This window comes from Solenopsis invicta, chromosome 3, assembly GCF_016802725.1.
Source record: "Solenopsis invicta isolate M01_SB chromosome 3, UNIL_Sinv_3.0, whole genome shotgun sequence".
In the NCBI taxonomy this organism is placed as follows: domain Eukaryota; kingdom Metazoa; phylum Arthropoda; class Insecta; order Hymenoptera; family Formicidae; genus Solenopsis; species Solenopsis invicta.
This window is the reverse complement of record NC_052666.1, coordinates 29,376,730-29,395,019: the sequence shown is the minus strand read 5'-3', so window position 1 is coordinate 29,395,019 and position 18,290 is coordinate 29,376,730. Positions and strand designations below refer to the sequence as shown.

At 37.4% G+C, this 18,290-nt stretch overlaps 1 protein-coding gene across 1 annotated transcript in view; it reads right to left on the bottom strand.

The window, feature by feature from the left end:
* Nucleotides 1-10,316, bottom strand: part of LOC105199432 (inhibitory POU protein) — a 51,485-nt gene extending 41,169 nt beyond the window's left edge. The window contains 1 exon segment of the mRNA XM_026133869.2: nt 9,294-10,316. Within this exon segment, the coding sequence (XP_025989654.2) occupies nt 9,294-9,455 (162 nt within the window). The 5' untranslated portion in view covers nt 9,456-10,316.
* Between the last annotated feature and the right edge of the window lie 7,974 nt (nt 10,317-18,290).

Genomic DNA, 18,290 nt, shown 5'->3' with positions numbered 1-18,290 from the left:
TGGCATTTGTGCGCACGGATATCATAGAGAGTTTGAAAATGGAACTACGTCCAGTTTCAAATACGCACGTTATTTGTCTGAAAGCGAGTTTATTTGAAAATGCATTTTCGCGGCTGCCCGTTTCAGTCGTACTTATACACATTAAATTCGAAGATAATTAAAATGCCTATCTGCGGTAATTTGGGAACAATTTAAAACATTAACTAGAAATATTTAGAATTGTCTCGTAATTAAGCATTCGTAGTGTTGAATCTTATTTGTTAATCATTCTTTTCTTATATCGAAGGTAATGAATAGATTTTATTCGCAATACTTTCTTTCTATTAGGTTGGAATCTCCCAAAGATTTTTCCGTTTGATATATTTCCATACTTGCTAAATGAAGTTACAAATAAATTTATAATACAAAATTGATGTAAAATTGCCGCCACAAGTTTCAATATATTTTTTTTCTATTAGAAGCATTTCTTAAATTTTTTTTCAAAGAACCACAGTTTAAAAAATTTTCCTTGACACGAAGCTTATTGTTACGAAGGAAACAAATATTTTGTATTAATCTAATAAAATAAAATAAAAACTGTGTTTGGCGTTGTTATAATTATTCAAAGCTTTCAATAGGTTGTTTTTAAATTCTCACATATAATGATAATAAAAAGGCGAAAGCTCGATCCGATACAGTAGTGCCGGATATACCAGAATATCGAAACATGGAATCTTGGATCTTTCTTTTACGAGAAACTAGTTTTCTCTATCTAGCTTTTCTGCTAAGAATTACATTCTCGAGGAGTGTCTCGCCCATAGCGGTCCGCCATAATTTTCAATTGCGCAAATTAACATTTTCGTTCTGCGCGTCTCCGTGAAACGTAATAAATAAGGGGGCCAAGTGAGTAGTAAATATAAATCAGGAGTGATTGGATGTAACCGGGGGTGTTATGTGTCCCCAGTGTCCCGTGTGCGGGATCGTCCGCGGGCCTTCTACGACTGAGAAAGAGAAAGAGAGAGAGAAATATACATTCGGCAAACGTAGGTGAAGCGATCGTGAAACGGTGAACCATCTTCGCGTAGCGATGGAGCTAAGCTGCCTGATTCTGTTTTTTTTTTTCCTAATTTTTGAACAATTTGAATACATCGAAATCACTTATTCCAAAAGGAAATCAACACAATAAAAATTCGACAATGAAAATAATATATCGAAACTTTAAACAATTCTTTCAATCTCAACTGAATATTGACTTTGTTAGGAAAAATTATTCGATTAATTGATTTGATATTAAAGGGGTCTTGAAATTAGAGATTTGTAAAAAATCGTGATAGACTTCCACAGCAAAGTACTGGCGCTGTATCAAAGGAAGATCTAATTCACAAATTGTTTCGATTTATCGATCGTGTGCTATTCATTACGTCGATACGCCAAAGAAATGTCTTTCGAATAAAGAAATTTGACATATGTCGAATAATCACTGTAATCGTTTTAAGTAAAATGGGCTTCGTCGTTTATACTTTTGATTACAATAAATTGGTTTGTCTACGATAGATGATACATCGCGCGTCACCTTAATTTTAACAGGGCCAGATATATCTGTGCAGTAATTGATATCCGACTCGAATGCATCGATTCCCATCGCTACTCTTATTCCACCTACTTTACCCTCACTATCGCAGACGACCATGATCGACGTACTCGACCGGCGTCGACGTGTCTCGATACTTCGGAGTATTCCGCAGACATAGACGAGCAATGCATCGTCGGTAGAGCCACGTTTCTCACGCCGCCGCGCCTTCTTTTAATTTCTTCCCTACGTTTCACGTCATATCCGTCACTAGAAATTTAACTTTTTATAATTCAAAGTGACTCGAATAGCGCGTGTAACGATTACTGCGGATAACAGGACGTGATGGAATATCCAAATTTGTTTGGAGATGGGGAGACGTCTCGAATTTATTCTAACGGAGCGATTAGATTGCATATATGAAATACGACTGAACGAAAGGTTCTAATCCTGAGTCGATAGACTCTCTTTCTTTTCTCTGTCCCTCTCCCTCTTAGTAATATATCTCTTAGATAGCTGGAAATGAAGTTTTCTCTTTTGAAAATACAATAAAATTTAATTTTTACAACTTTTTAATGTTTAACACGAAACATTTAGATAACTATGTCTCAAATTGAATCTCCTCGTTCAAACAAAGTTTACTTTGTAAGTTTAACAAAAAAAAAAAAAAAAATATATAGTTTTGTTTTCCGCTTTTATTCACTGTTATTCACTTATCTCGGCAATTTGTGAAAGCCTTTTATTTTCATACACATATAATTTCGAAACTGCCAACGTTTACTTATTCGACTCTTTGGTTGAATAAAAACACAAATCGAAGTTTGACAATCTATTTTAAAACCCTCCATGTTAACGATTCGGAAGACTATATCTGACTCTGTATCAAGTGAGTCAGTTCGGTTTTCGGCAGGCCGCATGACACGAATATTCCAACGGCGAATATCCACGAATAATCTTTTTCGAGCACCGTACACGTATACTCACACCGCTTTACTTTTTTTCCTCGCTCATACACAGGTGCGTACTCGTGGAGAGGCACAGGTGTAGGCCGGATATCGATTATGCAATCTTGTGGCCAAGCGGGGAGCCGTGGCACGTATACGCCGTAATGCACGGCTACGAGCATCCCTTCGCCCCTCCGGCGAGCCATCCCCGCGTGTATAAAATAATTCAAGCACGCCCCGTGAAGCACTTCTGACGTTAATTGTCGCCTTACTACCGTCGTGTCGCGCACGAACAATCGCTTGTCACGACGCCACACATATGTCGCTTTTCAGATTTTGATGGGAGGCGCAGTGGTCTCGTCACCATCTATCAAGATTTCTTCGGAAAATTAGCCCTCGAGCGAAAGTACGATCTTTTATTTGATTTGGTTAAAAGAAAAGACAAAAACAAGCGGAATTGATGACATTTACTATTGCATTTCTCGTAAAACGTTAATATCTGATGTTTTATAAATTTTATGGTATAATAATTTTGAGAATGTTACATGGAATCATATATTTATTGAGGTAGCATAAACCTGATAAATTTTTATAAATTTAATAAATTTTGTCGAAAAATTAACATTTTTTCGTATAAATAAAAATATATAATTTAAAGACGGCAATTAAGAAATGACTCATGCCCGATGATTTTACATGCAACATACTGCTCCGATAGCAAAAGAGCTTTTACTTTCAATGGTTAATTGATAATGACATGCCGAATATAGAGGACCAATCGATAATCGCTACTGGCCGCGACTCTTCGCACGATGTTTATTACCTGTCTCTGCTTTTCCCTGCAGTTTTCAGGAGAAATTTGTAGCCTACAATTATTCATTCAGTCGTGCAACTCCAATATTTTTTTAAACGTTTACTTAAAATTTTATTTCAAAAGATAAATCTTTCAAATAATTCGCTATTAGACATATTTCAGGATATCAAGAATTTTTTTTAATCTTATAATTTTAGTAAATTAAAATGTTCTTCTTTCCCTTCTTCCTCTTTCTCTCTTTTGACTTTTGACTTTTACTTAAATTTCAAGGTAAAATTACGTATCTATTAATATTAGGTATTACTTATGTGTGGCTGCTTCACAAAATTATTTTTTGTTTTCTATTAGTATTATATAACAAAGACTAAAAGTATTTAAATTGGTTGGAATTAATATCAATATATAATAACCTAAATTGATGTGATATCGGTATGTGAACTGATTCAATAATGATTTTCGGCAGATAATCTAGTATCACAATATTGATTTTAATATTACATCCATTATTCATTTTCGTCTCAATTTCCTACATATTTTTCTTTAATAATAAGAGAGATGCGAATACAATTAAAAAAAGACTGAAAACAATCGAAGAAATTTTTCTAATAAATTATATAAATTATGTGACATGTAATTTAGTTTGAGAAATTTCTTATATACTATATATATGTACATATTCTTTTCTATTTTCTGATAGAAAAGAATAGAATTGTAGAATAAGACCTTCACATTATCATCTTTTTATATAACGATAAGAAAATTTAGGTCGTAATAAAGCATCGCTCATCTGCCACCGCGACATGGTCGCGCGATGAATAATATATATGCAGCATCCAAATGTTTGATATCAAAGTTCGACTGCATTGCGGCGACAGGCGAAAATTAAAAGATTAATGACGTGTAAAAAGAGTAGCTGCGTTTATTAAGCTGGATCGTTAATATGCCACCCAGATGAAAGGTTTGTCAACCAGAAAACATGCAAAGTAACGTCCAACGAAGCGTGAATAATTATCATCAAGCCGATGAATACGTAATGGGTCCCTGTATTAATTATCATAGATAATTAACACCGTAGGTGAAAACCACGCCTGATGCTCATAGACAATTAATAGCGATAGACAATTAACGATCGACCTTCATCGATACCTTCTTTTAACCGCGAACATTCGCTCGTTGCGCGCTTGCGCGGCATCAAAATAAATGTACATCCGAATGACCAGTGATTACCGATTGATTCGTTGCCATTTCGTCAAACGAATTGTTTCTGAAAAAGTTTACGCTATTTGAAAATAATCACATTCTTTCTAATTATCTTCTTTTTGAATTTGATTTTAAAGTAATATTAGCCGCTTTAGCGTTCGTGTAGAATTTGAAGATCATAATGTATTCATGATTGTCAGAGGTCGGATATTTTAGATCGATCTCAAAGTACACCATAGCGATGAAAAACTATCTGTATCTCTGACAGTTTTTATTTATCAAAATTAACAGTACAGTTTTTTTAATAAATGAGCGTCGACTTACAGCGATTAAAAAGTCATAAGTGTGTCGATCGAGTGTCGCGTCTCTTCACGGCTGGATAAATTAAATCCTTTTACAGTGTGCTATTTAAAGAGAAAATGCAATTTTCTTTTTGAAGAGCAGACAGTTCCCAGAGAGGGAGATAGTTAAATATAAATAAACAAATCGAGTGAAGAAATGTGGCAAAAGTGTTTCGTGCGTAGGTGTTTCCGGCTCTCGGAATCGCAGCTCGATCGCAGCATTAGTCGTGTCCGATCCGTACTTAGAAAAATCGTATCCGGAAGAAAAAGGCCTTTAAAGCATTAGTGTGGTAGTGCGAATGAAATGGAAAATGTAGGTGGTAGGCGGGGAGGTGATGAAAGAGTGGTGGTATAAGTACGCCGGGATGCGTTCCGAGCGGAGCCACCTCTCGCGCGTTATCGGGAGAACTGAACAGAAAAATCAAAGGAAGGGGCGATTACATCGGATTCGCGTTACCGGGCGTAACAGTACGGCTGTAATCTCATCTAGGCACTCAGCTCGTAGCGACGGTTTTTATCCTATTACGTCACATGAATAAACTAAAGACTGCGGAGCCCGCGATGTAGCCCAGGGAACGCATCGCGCCGACGGGGGAGGGAAACTCGACGCTTCGGTCGTTCGATATGGTTTTGGTTTCGACCTCGGTAGTCGGAGAAGTCTACCGGGGGATCGGAAAAGTGAAGGACAAGAAGAACAAGGGAGATGAGAGCCTGCCTCGAGAAATGGGTGGAGAAGAGAAAACGGTGGCTCAACTGTGATTGATTTCGTTTAGATATCTCTAAGTTTTTCGCGGGCTTTATGAGTATTGCCGTAAAATAAGATGAATTGAGATCGATGAATAGGATTAAAACTCTTTCTTTTTTCTTTTCTTCCCCTTTTTAAGTTGCAATAATATAAACGGCACGATTAAATCTCGCCGTGTGTCGTCCAAGTATAAATATAAAGATTATTAGATTTATTAGATTTATTTCCTTTCTTATTTTTTATGCATTTGTATATTTTTGTATATTTTATATATTTATTAATTTATTATATTTTTTTTTATATAATTTGCGTAATTACATTGTAAAGAAATTGTTATACCCTTTTGCATAATTTGTAAACGATGATATCTCAAAAATGAATACCAGGATTGATTCGCTTTTCAATGCTAAACATTGAAAAGCATTTGATTTCGATAAACGTTTTACACGGAGAAAATGTTAATACCAAAAGTTGAAGAATACAATAAATAATAGCGGCAGACCATTATTCTAAGAATTTGCAATTGGAAAAAGGATGCGGGACAATCGGAGGATAAATTTAATATGAAATAATAGTTATGTAAAGCGCATATATTTTTGAAGACCGAGCTTATTTCGCGCAAGCTTTTACTCTTTTTTTTTCCGGGATTGCGCCGATTATTTTATATTAAAAATGGTGACGAATGGCTTTCATGTCTTTCCTATTAAATTTATGAGGTCTAACAGCGTAAGGTAAAGTTAGCGGCATATTCACAACTAAGTAAACTCGCCGTAGGGGTCGTAAGACATTAAAATAATCGATATCCGCTCTGATCCTAGACTTTACTCGAGCGGTTTAATCCTCGTTGTTATAATATCAAAAAAAATTTCTCCATTCATTTATTTTAAATGTTCTTATGTAGCGAGACTTTTTCGCGCGCGCACGGCACGTTACATTCACATTCCTTCCCGAGCCTCCGACGACGGCACGATGCCTTTGGGCAAAGCAATTGCCGTTACGATTCGTAAATGATTCCTTTAATGATATTTCGTTCGACCTTGATAGAAAAACATATCGCTCGATACCTACGTGCACACTCTAAATGCAGCGCTTCGGCAAATCGTGGAATATGATTTAAATGAAACCTTGAGACGTTTAATTTTAACTGCACCGCGAATCGAAAGTTATTTTTATTGAGCGCTTCTCGCCGGACACAAATTCTATCGCTACGGATATTTCCCCCGACCAATTTCACTTTTGCATCGACCGAAGTTGCGTTTCTACGACAGCCCGGTAATGCAATTTGACGCAATCAGATCGCTGCGCGATTGATTGTTGTATTAACAATGATATTCGACGTGAATAATAGTTTAAATTCAATTATGATATTCATTTGCTTCTGCTGGTCTAATTGGAGGAGACGAGATCTCTTATCAGAAAATAATTGACATAATTCTCTCTTGTTTATATGTGAAGAAGAAAAAAGAAATTACAAGAAATAGAATTTTAAGCTTGTTTTAGGTTTATAGACTAAAAAATTATTTACGTACGATCTTGTCGATTTTTTTTTACAGTCAAGCTTCTCGTCATTACTTGATTCGCATACCTGATTTCAAGATAGCTACCGAGTCAACTTTCTTTGATTAAAATTATCAATGTAATCGTATTAGTCTTTTCTCAAAATTTCCCATTGAAATGAAATCCAATTGTACCACGCTCGATGAAATATCTATTTATAATTTTGTAATTAGATTCGGGTCAAACGATTTTTTTAAATTATTTAAAATGTCAGTTTTATATATATGCATCAAGCGAAATGTGTTATAAACTATAACTTTATTATCTCAAAGATTATTAACGTACAAATACATTTTCTGATATATTTGGATAAAAATTTTCTAAATACTGTACATTTATGATACTACTGTTAGTACCGAAATATAACCTATCATTTATGTTCTAATTTTTTAGTAAACGTTGGTAATTCTCATAATTCGACAAATCTATGCGAATTTCAGAGACAATACAATCGTTCACGGATTTGCTTCATTATTTTTGAACTTAGAATGTAAAATCAATAAAAAGAAAAATAACTCTAGGAACACCTGTTTCATTAGCTAAATGTAATTCTGAAAAAAAGCGGACTTCTCCAAAAAGACGATAATTTATAAATATATACGCAACTGGGAAGAAATATTGATCTTTTCATGAATATATAAAAAGAAACACGAGTTCGTATGTATTCGTGATATTTCTCGCAGTTATATTTATAGATATATTCGCACTAAAATTGAGTGTGTCTACATGTCACCAGTAAGTATGAGAAATACGAGTATACAGCATACCGACGCGGTCAAGTGTCGGGCAATGAAAACGAATGAAGAGAAATTTCAACGACATGCCTCGCCACCCTCTTTAAATGTTCCGTAGTGTCGTATTCTTACGTTTATCCGGTTTACCATTTCAAATGTATTTTAAATAACTGCAAACAAATTGCATATCGGTCTCTCACAATGCACGTGTAATATTGCATGCGCGGTAAATAATACAATGTAATCACGAATACATTCAAATGCATCGCATGTAATATACAATACATTAATCGAGTTAAATCTAAAATACATATTATATTTGTATTTTAGAAATGCTAGATAATACTGGTTGACTTTCCGTCTTCGGTAATAAAAATGCAAAAAAAAAAATGTTATGCAAAAGTATTATGCGATTTTTGTTAGATTAATAAGCAGATTTCATTTAAATTTTTAATGGAAGAGAATTGATACTCTTTTAAAGTGTCTCTGGCGAATTTGTAACATTTCTCAACTCTTAAAACAAATTAAACAAATTATATCTTTTATTTGTTAAAATATTATAACTTATTATCGTAAATTAATTTGTAGAATAATTCAATTCCGTTAACTTTCGCAGTCGGTATTATTTAAATATATGTTTTTATCGGATAATTAAACACCTATCGAAAAGAATGAGAAAAAACGACAGCACTTTCAACTTTCTCGGCAAATCTTGTTACGGTATTGTTCAAACTTGTAAGGGCAACTAACTGACGAAACGCATGTACTTTCTTAGATAAAATCTCGATTTGATTTACTGTTTCGTTCACCGAAGCAGACATAATCGATGAATGAAACTAGTCTTCGTCTTTCTATTACTAAATACATTAGAATATTTATAAAACGTTTTAGGTATTATAATACGATTAACTATTAAGAAACTCAAGACTGACTCAAGAAATATTCAATAAGTTTGATCCTACCATCTATTGTTTTATTCACAATTTTTGTATTATTTAGAACTATAATACGATAATCTAACGTTTACGACAATTACGTTAGATTAGTACATTGATTTGTATTTTTGAAGATTTCATTCTTACATGTCTTGCTATATAAAGATATATTATAAAAAGATTTTCTTATCAGAGTTGCCGTACATTCGCACATATGCAGTGATACGTTCCTTCTAACTCAATACAACGTAAAATAACGAATAGGAATTACATAATTCGTACGGAAGAAAAGCAATGTCTCGTCGCGTGAATGTCGTAAATATTAATTCGTGGTTACACCGCGTCTACGTCTCGCAACCCGAGACAAATCGCGAAGACTCTCGCCGACGGTTTCACAATGACCTTCGAAGCTATCGCGGACGAGGCATGTGAGATTGGAGGAAAATCTAATAGAGAATAGACGATTTGACTCACCGTAGAGTTCGGCATGCATCGCCTCGGTGGCGGCGGCATCGGATCCGGCGCGGCGCGATAAGGCGGCGGCGAGTATCTCCCCGAGGGGAAGCACCCCGGGGCGGTGATCGGTGCCCCGTGGAGTCCCTTGCTCCCCATCATTTTGTCCGGTGAGTACATCATTTTGCGTGCCACTAAGCCTATCCCGGCTTAGGGGTTCGCGGCTGGTTTCCCGAATCGACAGCCTCAGACAGAACGATAAGCGTGACACCAGCAGCGACGGCTGCGTTTTTTGCTTCCAAGACGCATTCGCATCTGTGTGACTAAAAAGTCTGGTTGTCAAAGCGTGATTTCAATTAGAGAGTACGTTTTCACCGTGCGATACGAGCCGAATCGAGCGGTGTGTCGAGCCCAGGTTCAATCGAATCCGCAGTTGAGAACGCACCGATAAATAATCCGTTGAGGGATCTCGGCACCCACCACTTATCGTCGATCTCGGTCCGAAGATCAGTTCACCCGTACAGCGCCGGAGAACGCTGGAGACTCGCGGTTCCGCATCTCTATCGTCAGTTTAGACTGGACACCGACGGAACACACCGCGATCACACAGTCAACGAAGGAACGCTCGCACCCGTGTGCGTTACCGATGACGACCAACGATCATCAACGATCGCGTATTTGCCAACACCTTTCTTTCCGCGAACTAAGATCGATTGCACCGCTACCAGACACTTCACTCGACGTTCACCAGGGTCCACCCTCAACGTTCCCGCCAAAGAAGGCCCGGGGAAAGCCGATCGAGAGAGAAAGAGACGATCCACCAGAGCAATCGAGTCACCAGATTCTTTGTGTCCCACGAAACTCCCGGGGTGACACCGGCGGAGGGAAAGGGACGAAGCACCGGCTCGTCACTGCCATATACAAGGGTTAAAGGTTACGCGCAGGGCAGGACACGGACTCTTGTCCCGAAGCTCTGCACTTTTTGGCGCTGACTGGCCGGCGAGGAGCGCTTCGCGGATGAACTCTTCCAGGGGGATGGCAGGAGCGCTGTCCGTGTACGTGGTGTGCTGGTGGGGTTGCAGCGGGGGTTGGTGGTCCTGGACGATGCGGCAGCGTGGCGCTTGCCCACGACGAGAGGGTTCGCGCTCGTGTATGGGAGGGAGAGCAAAGGGGGTGAGCTCGGCATCAGCCAGCAGAACGAAGAGCTTCGCCAAACGGGGGCGGAGCTTCGCGCGGTTACGCTTGCGCCCCTAATCTCATGCACGTCGGCCATCTTTGCCCTTGCTTTCAGGCCTCGCATGGGTGTCGCTAACCGCGACCACCCGTTTGTCCATCCTTCCTCGTGTGTGTTCGTCTCTGTCCGAGTATGTGTGCGTCTCGCATCCCTTCACCCTTCCACGTCTACGCTTTACCCACCACCGTCGTTCGTCGTCGTCGTCGTCGTCGTCGTCGTCATCGTCGTCGTCGCCGCCAGCGCGTCACCGGCCCTAGCCGCCACCACCGCCGCCGCCGCTGCCGCTGCCGCCGCCGCCACCACCACCGCCGCCGCCGCCACCGGTATCGCCACCGCCACCGCCATCGCCACCGCCACTCGCGCTCGATCCTCTTTACACCCTCTCTCTATATTTCTAGTTGAACCAAGTCCATCTTTCTCTCTTTTACCTTCCCTGTCTTCCCACCGGTACATCTTTGTAACCTCTTCCGGTGCGTCTTTCTTCTTCAGAGCGAATATCAGCTATCTTATCAGTCTCTCCCCCCCCCCCTCTCTCTCTCTCTCTCTCTTTTGATTATACGCAAATATAAAATTGTATTGTCATCGCGTTTCGACGACATAAATACTTACATATATTTTATTATAATATTCATCTTGTTGGCACGCGATAAATCCTTTCTCATGCTTATCATTTGCATGTAATTCGTACGTAGACACGTAGGTACGCGCGCTTTCTCTTCACCATCTGGTTCAATCTATCTCTCCACCGCTCGCTACACACTTTTCCTTGGTTGGAAAAGTCGTCGGAGTGAACTTCATCCCCAAATAAGTCTCACCGTCGCGCGCGCGTCAGTACGAAAAACGGATGACGGTTTTTTTTTTTGTTTTTTCTTACATCTGGTACACATCACATCGCACTTTCGTTGGCCCGAAGCGAAACTCGCTGTCAGGACGCTCTTGACATAATAGTGAAATCATATCCGGTTCTACGTATATACGTGTGTATACTGTAAATGTTACTTTGTATTTTTTTTTTCCTAAAAAAATGCGTTCTCGAATCTGCAGACGTTATTGCCGTTAGAGATGTGCGATAGGTAAAATCAATGGCTTCGACTACGCAGGGAAATTACGTATATAAAATCCGTTTTAAATCTCCATTATATTACAGCGCGACTGAAAACAACCAAAATTCAGTAATCCGTATTGTAACATTTATATTGTTATCAAAAATTGGACTCGATATTCTTTATATCGTAAGCTTGGCGAACACGCGTGTGTACGTGTTTCCCCGCATGAAACCTTTACAAGAGTGTACCGAACGCAGAAAATTACGCATGTAAAATCTGTTTTAAATGTTCACGACGAAATGTCGAAATAACTGAAATTCATTAATCCGCATTAATATAATATTTATATCAAATTAATCAGAATATATTTCTTAATACCATAGAGCAAGTGCAACGGCACGTGCACAGTTCTCAAATTAAACGCTTATTTGCTCTGTCCATAATAACATTGCATGCAATTTTCATTTAAAATATATAAATTTTAACATCCGGCAGTTTCACATAACGCTGATTGCGCGCTGTATAAATGCGAATTAATGTTTTTGAACTTTATTTAAACTCATTTACTTTATTTTATGATTTATTTTGTAAGTATATCTAGTTTAGCAAATGGAAACTATGGGTGCTCAATAAATTTCTCTCTAATGTCACACACACACACATACAAGTGCAAGATTGCTGGTAGAATTTTTATTTTTATATGCCACGTTTACAATGACAAAGTGACAGTAAAGATACGAAATACGCGCGACAACGCGAAAAAATATGAATTACGTTAAAAATAGGTATCTTATGCAGTTGGCATTATAATTATACATCCTGCTTATTTCTCGTTCCGTCCCTTGAAATACTCAAGTCACGCGAAAGCATTAAAAGCTGTCATTAAAACGGCCTTGAAACACATGTGTAGTCAAAACTGCAATTAAAGTGACAAAAGAGTATGACGGTAAGGGGAGCACCATTTGTTATATTTTATACGCCAACACTTTAACACTATTTTTCAGCAGTTGAATACGTTTACTCTTGAATTTATGTAGGGCAATAATAAGAATAGCCATCATACCAGTACGTGTGAACAATGCGATATGAAAATAATAATTAATTTTGTTGATCTCGAAAAAGAATACGCGATATATAAGAAATATCATGTATAATATTCGATTAATCGTTTTTACGATTTCTCTCTAATGCGAAACTAATCTAGTTACTGGATGTGCTATAGTCCCTAGATAACGACAATATTTTTAAACATTTATCTCAGTATCGATGCAATGATTTTAATGACCGTGTGTGTACATGAAAATTTGGGCAAGCAAATCTTCGCAGTAAGTGCAGACTTGTGCGAGCTGTTTTATAGTAAATTTTTAACGTGCCGTGAACCCTTCGCAGAACCCCTCTGTTAGTCCCGCAAGGCTTCGGGATTTCGGTCGATCGAATAAACGAATAAAGCCGTTCCCTCCTATATATATGATCCTCAGATGCCAATGAAACTGACCTGTATAAAGATTGACCTTTTTTTATGCATATATAATTTATTATGTGCTCTTGCTTATTTAATATCCCTGATTGTTGTCGTAGACTCGAGAAATCGTAATATATTCCGATATTTCATTACGCGAGTTCTTGCATCCGATGATTCTCTTACAAATGACTCTTACATCGGGGTGTCCAGTCTATTTGTGAGCAGCGGCGTTCTATAAGTCGCCAATACCGTGCGTCGTAAACAGTTTATGCCGTCAGTGAGTAATATCGGTTATTTACCCCTTGCTGACCCCATGATCAATCGTCCCTCGCATCGGATGTCGGAAGTTGAAAGACGGAACTAGACGAGGAAAAGGCTAGGTACGCTCCATAGATCGTCACGACGACGTATCGAGACGAGCTTTGCTATAGGAAAAGAGGAAAAAGAAAATGAGCGGGTTGGTAAGAGACGGAACGGACCGTTCCGCAATACGTAGGACGCAGATGAGAGAATCGCCGGGGCGGGTAGAGGAGGGTGTATAGGTAGGATAGGGCGGAGGGACACTGTGCGAGTTTGGCGGCAGTCGTTTTCCGAGGGATGGTCGGGCGGAAGGTTCCCGCGGGGCCTGTGTTATCGCCTCGGCAGGATGACCAGCCCGCGGTATCAAATATTAAACCTACTTGCACCCGGCAGCCTATCCTCGACAAGATATCCAAACCTTCCCTCTGCCGCCCCGCGCACCGCGACCAACCGGCCTGCCCTAACCGACCTACCACGTATACCACATCGCAGTGCACCAACGGCTACCATCAAAACCTACGCCTAGCCACTACATCTCTATCTCTCCACTTGCCGCTGTGCTTACGTTGTTTGTTCGTATAACGCCGGATATTCGTGGCCGGGAACACAATTCGCCGCCGCGCAGCCATTTCGTACCAGCGTAGCTCGGCACAAATTGTTTTCTGACGATATTAAGAAGGTGCAACGAAAAAATAAAAAAAAAATGAGAGAAGAAGTAGGAGAGAGAGAGAGGTTTACAAGCTTATCGATGCATTAGTCGAATATATCGTTAATCACGCAGAATAGTACAAAATTGGAACAACACGTCGTAAAATTTAGAAAATTCTTACAAAGTCTAAACGTCCACTAAAAATTAATTAAGTGTTGCAAGAGAAAGCCCAATCTAAATTCGAATGTAGATGTAGAGGCGACAATTACATATCGATCGAGTGATTAAACTCGCCAACAAAGAAAGAGAAGGGGAAAGGGAAATTAATTTAGATAAATATATTTCTTTTTATTATAATTTTATATTTTTAAATTTGATTCCAAATTGCTAGCTAACGGTGGTATTTTTAATACATAATACAAGAAGCACATGTGGAGAGCACCATAAAAGAATTATTACGAAAAGAATATTACTATATTCTAGTTATGCATAAAAATACAAGAATGGTGCGTTTTATATCAACGCTGCGAAGTTGGAAATGTTACGCTTAATAGTTAACATATACATATAGTTTCATACAGCACGTGGTTATATATTTTTGCCAAGCGTATAATAACAGCTTTATTAATATTTTATATGTGTAATCACGTTTTATACCGAAGGTTAAAGTAATCTTTTTAATATAACCATATTTTTTTGGCGGAATATGATGTGTGCTTCTAGTTCATGGATGTGTCTTTTATATGAAATTTAATAAGTTTAAGATTAAACAAATGAGTTGTTTTAAGGAATTCGGCAATATACTAAATGTAATAAATGTATAATAATAAATGAGCGAACTACTTGACCATTTCGGCAAACTGATAATTATAAAAAAAAAGTTTTACTTTTAAAAAATCTTTTTATAAAAAGGAAATTTTATAAAACAGAAATATATGACAAATTATTACAAAAATTTAAAAATTAAATGCAATAATAATACAAGTTAGTTATTTTAAATAACTAAAAATTTAAAGTATTTTTGAAGGAAACAATTTTACAATGATAAACAAAGAAAAAAAAAGTCAAAATACATATACGAAGCATTTACAAATCACAATTTTTTAAATATCAATATTTATAATGAATTAATTTGTAGTAATTGTTTTTACTATTTTATTAAATAAATATTCAAATTTACACGCACAAATTTTTATTACATTTAACTTTACAATTGCAATTTTAAAATGACAGATATGTGAATTGAAAAAAAAAATAAAATAAAAAAGAGAAAAAAAATGATCTCGGAAGGTTTATTGAAAATGTTGGTAATTAAATATAATTATTAGTTTAATAAAAAATATATACATTGTTTTCGTATAAACATTTTTGTTTATCGTGCAACACAAACATTTTTATTTCATGCATTTGCGTAATCTTTTTATTTTCACCTTGCGATTGATTTAAAAATATTTATTAAAAATATTTTTATTGTTATAAAAAATAATTATTAAATTACTAAATTATTAAAATTATTAAATTAATTACTAAATACGATTTAAATTTTATACATTAAAATACAAATTTTCAGTTATATTTTATAAAATTTTCAGTTATATTTCAGTTATATTTTATAAATAAATAAAATGAAAGATTTTGCCCAACAGAAGTAATTAATTAGTTTTCAGTTTTAATATTTTATAATATTGAATTTTATGATTTTATAATATTGAATTTTATGATTCCAATAATTATGATAATTGTATAGATAATTTCTTTTCTTTTTTGTAGAATACAAGTATACGTGTGTACATGATATGAAATGATTATGTAGTTGGATTATGATATTCTATTGCTTTGAAAAGACATTCTCTATTGCGTCATAGATGCGAAAATCCATCGTTGTTATTTAAATTTATAACTTTGTTATTTAAAAAATAAACTGATGGTATTTAATCATATAAACATGATTAAGATAACCGTAAACATGATTAACGATCAAAATAATTAAAACAATATGTTTAAAATGATATGTAAAATTGTATTAATTTATTAAAAGAATGCATAAAATTATTAAGCTAATCGGATCTGGCATTCGCCGTCCTGTAATTGCTGTTTTTCGAAAATCTGTTTTTCGAAAATCATTTCCTCATGCTATCCCGTTCGAGTCTGCAATATTAAAAACTTTACAAATTACCGTGGCTGAGATCCACAGTTAAATTCACCACCCTAGATCGTAGATTACAGCAATTGTGGCGGAGAGATAGGAACGAAAGAGTGCGCCCCGGTGGCGGCGGCGGCGGTGGTGGTGGCGAGGGTGGAAATACGAAGGAAGAGTCTGGGCTGTTCGAAACACGAAAAGAATCCACGGGAGGAAACGCGCAGATCGTAGGGAGTCCAAATACACGGCGGGAGAAAACATAGGGCCACGTTTCGCCATACAATACACACATACGTGCGCGCGCGAGGGAGCGTTACGCGCGTGTGTGGCACGTTTTCCACAGGGCTTCTTCAGTCGTGCCGCGCTCTTTCACGCATATACACGTGCATACACACACGTACGTGTATAGATCGCACACACCGCGCGTATGTATATACACGAACACACGTGTGCATACACACGTGCCACCCACACGTGCCCACGCGGGCCACACCGACGCATAGATTGCATACTTATGTCGGCACTGTGCACATAAAGTTAGGGGGGCGCGCGCTCTCCTTCGCTGCCGCACAAGAATAAGAAACACGGTAGCATACATAAACAAGAAGGTTGGGGATGCAGCAATTTAAAACGTACCCCGGAATTCCTCCCAGCGGAGTCGTAGAGCGGCCCTCCGTATTACGAATTCCTCCCCGCCCTGCCGGTGTCCTCCTGCATCTTACTGGGAATTTCGGTCGTATAAAGTGGTACTATGGGCGTGAGAAGCCGTGTATTAGCGGGTATATCTGTCCGACGATCGCTACCTCGAGATCCCTCGATCGTGGATTTCGATGACGTGTAATCGGTCGTTCGCGGGAGGAAAGTTCTCCCTCTTTCTCTGCCTCTCTCCCTCGCGCGGGCGCGCGAATATATACTGCCCGCGAATGTGAGTGCTTTCGAGGAAATTTGGCTTTATGACATTTACACGAATACTGCGGGACCACTTTTGATTAATCGCAAATAGAATCAGACAGTAGCATCCTGATTGGATCTTAATTCGTCTCGCGAACAGTCGTACTTGCATTCTCGCTTTTCTAAGCAAGTGTATTATTTGTATTTAATTCATTCAAGTTAAAACATTTGCAATATAGGGTTAAATTGTGTAATGTTGTTTTAACAGAATCGCGTAAGAAATGTGTGCATATATTTCTGGGTAAAATTTTTACGCGAGACTTTATAAATATTTATAAATAACGCACAAAGTAGCGCAGCACCGTACACGTGGGACTGAACATATCGCAGGATAGCGTTCGCACGGTACGTGGAATGCAGCAGCACTGGAAGAAAAAAACGAGAAATGCAATACCCTGTGGAGATATTACGCTTATTATACACGAAACGCGTACGATTTTTAAACAATTTTAATTTACGATCGCTAAACAATCGTCCTATAGTTTTATACGAACAATTACACGATGCGATCAATTTTACTTTTGCAAATAAGAGTAACGGAGCCGGAAATTCTTTGTTCCCTGAAATAATACTAATAAGGCAGAACCCGGCAACTGAGCATCACCGAATAAAATTTGATTGGTGTGCAGTGTTTGTTCAAACATTTGCTAAAGTAAAGCCGTAAGTTGCAACATTTAGGCATTCTTAAAAAAATATATATACATATATATATGTATAAAATTTTAAAAGTCAGTGGCGCAGTATCCGGCGTCAAGGCGTTAACTACTACACTCAGGATTTCATGTTCGATCTCCGAGAATAAGATTTTTTTTTATTGAAATCTTATACTTTTAAATTGTTATGTACATTTTTTTATATTTTTATATACAATTTTTTTAAAATAGACAAATTATTTCAAATACATTCAACTGGACACGACATTCAAAGTTTTCAAAAAGAATCTTATTTTTCTTACTTGAGTTTCGAAGAAACGCTGGCTAAGAGAAATTACTTTGATTGTTGCAAAACATCTTTTTCACTGTCATGACTTTAATATGACGTCGTTGCCGACGAAACCTTATCAGCAGCATCGTTACATTAGGACGCGTTCACTTATTTAAAGTGAATTTTTGACATGTACCTATACAAAGATATTTTCCTTGTTTCAAATAATTCCGTGTTCCGAATAGACCCGGGTCTCCCCTATGAATTTTTCCGTAAACGAGGAGTTTTATATACCTGCTAGGGTTTCGAACA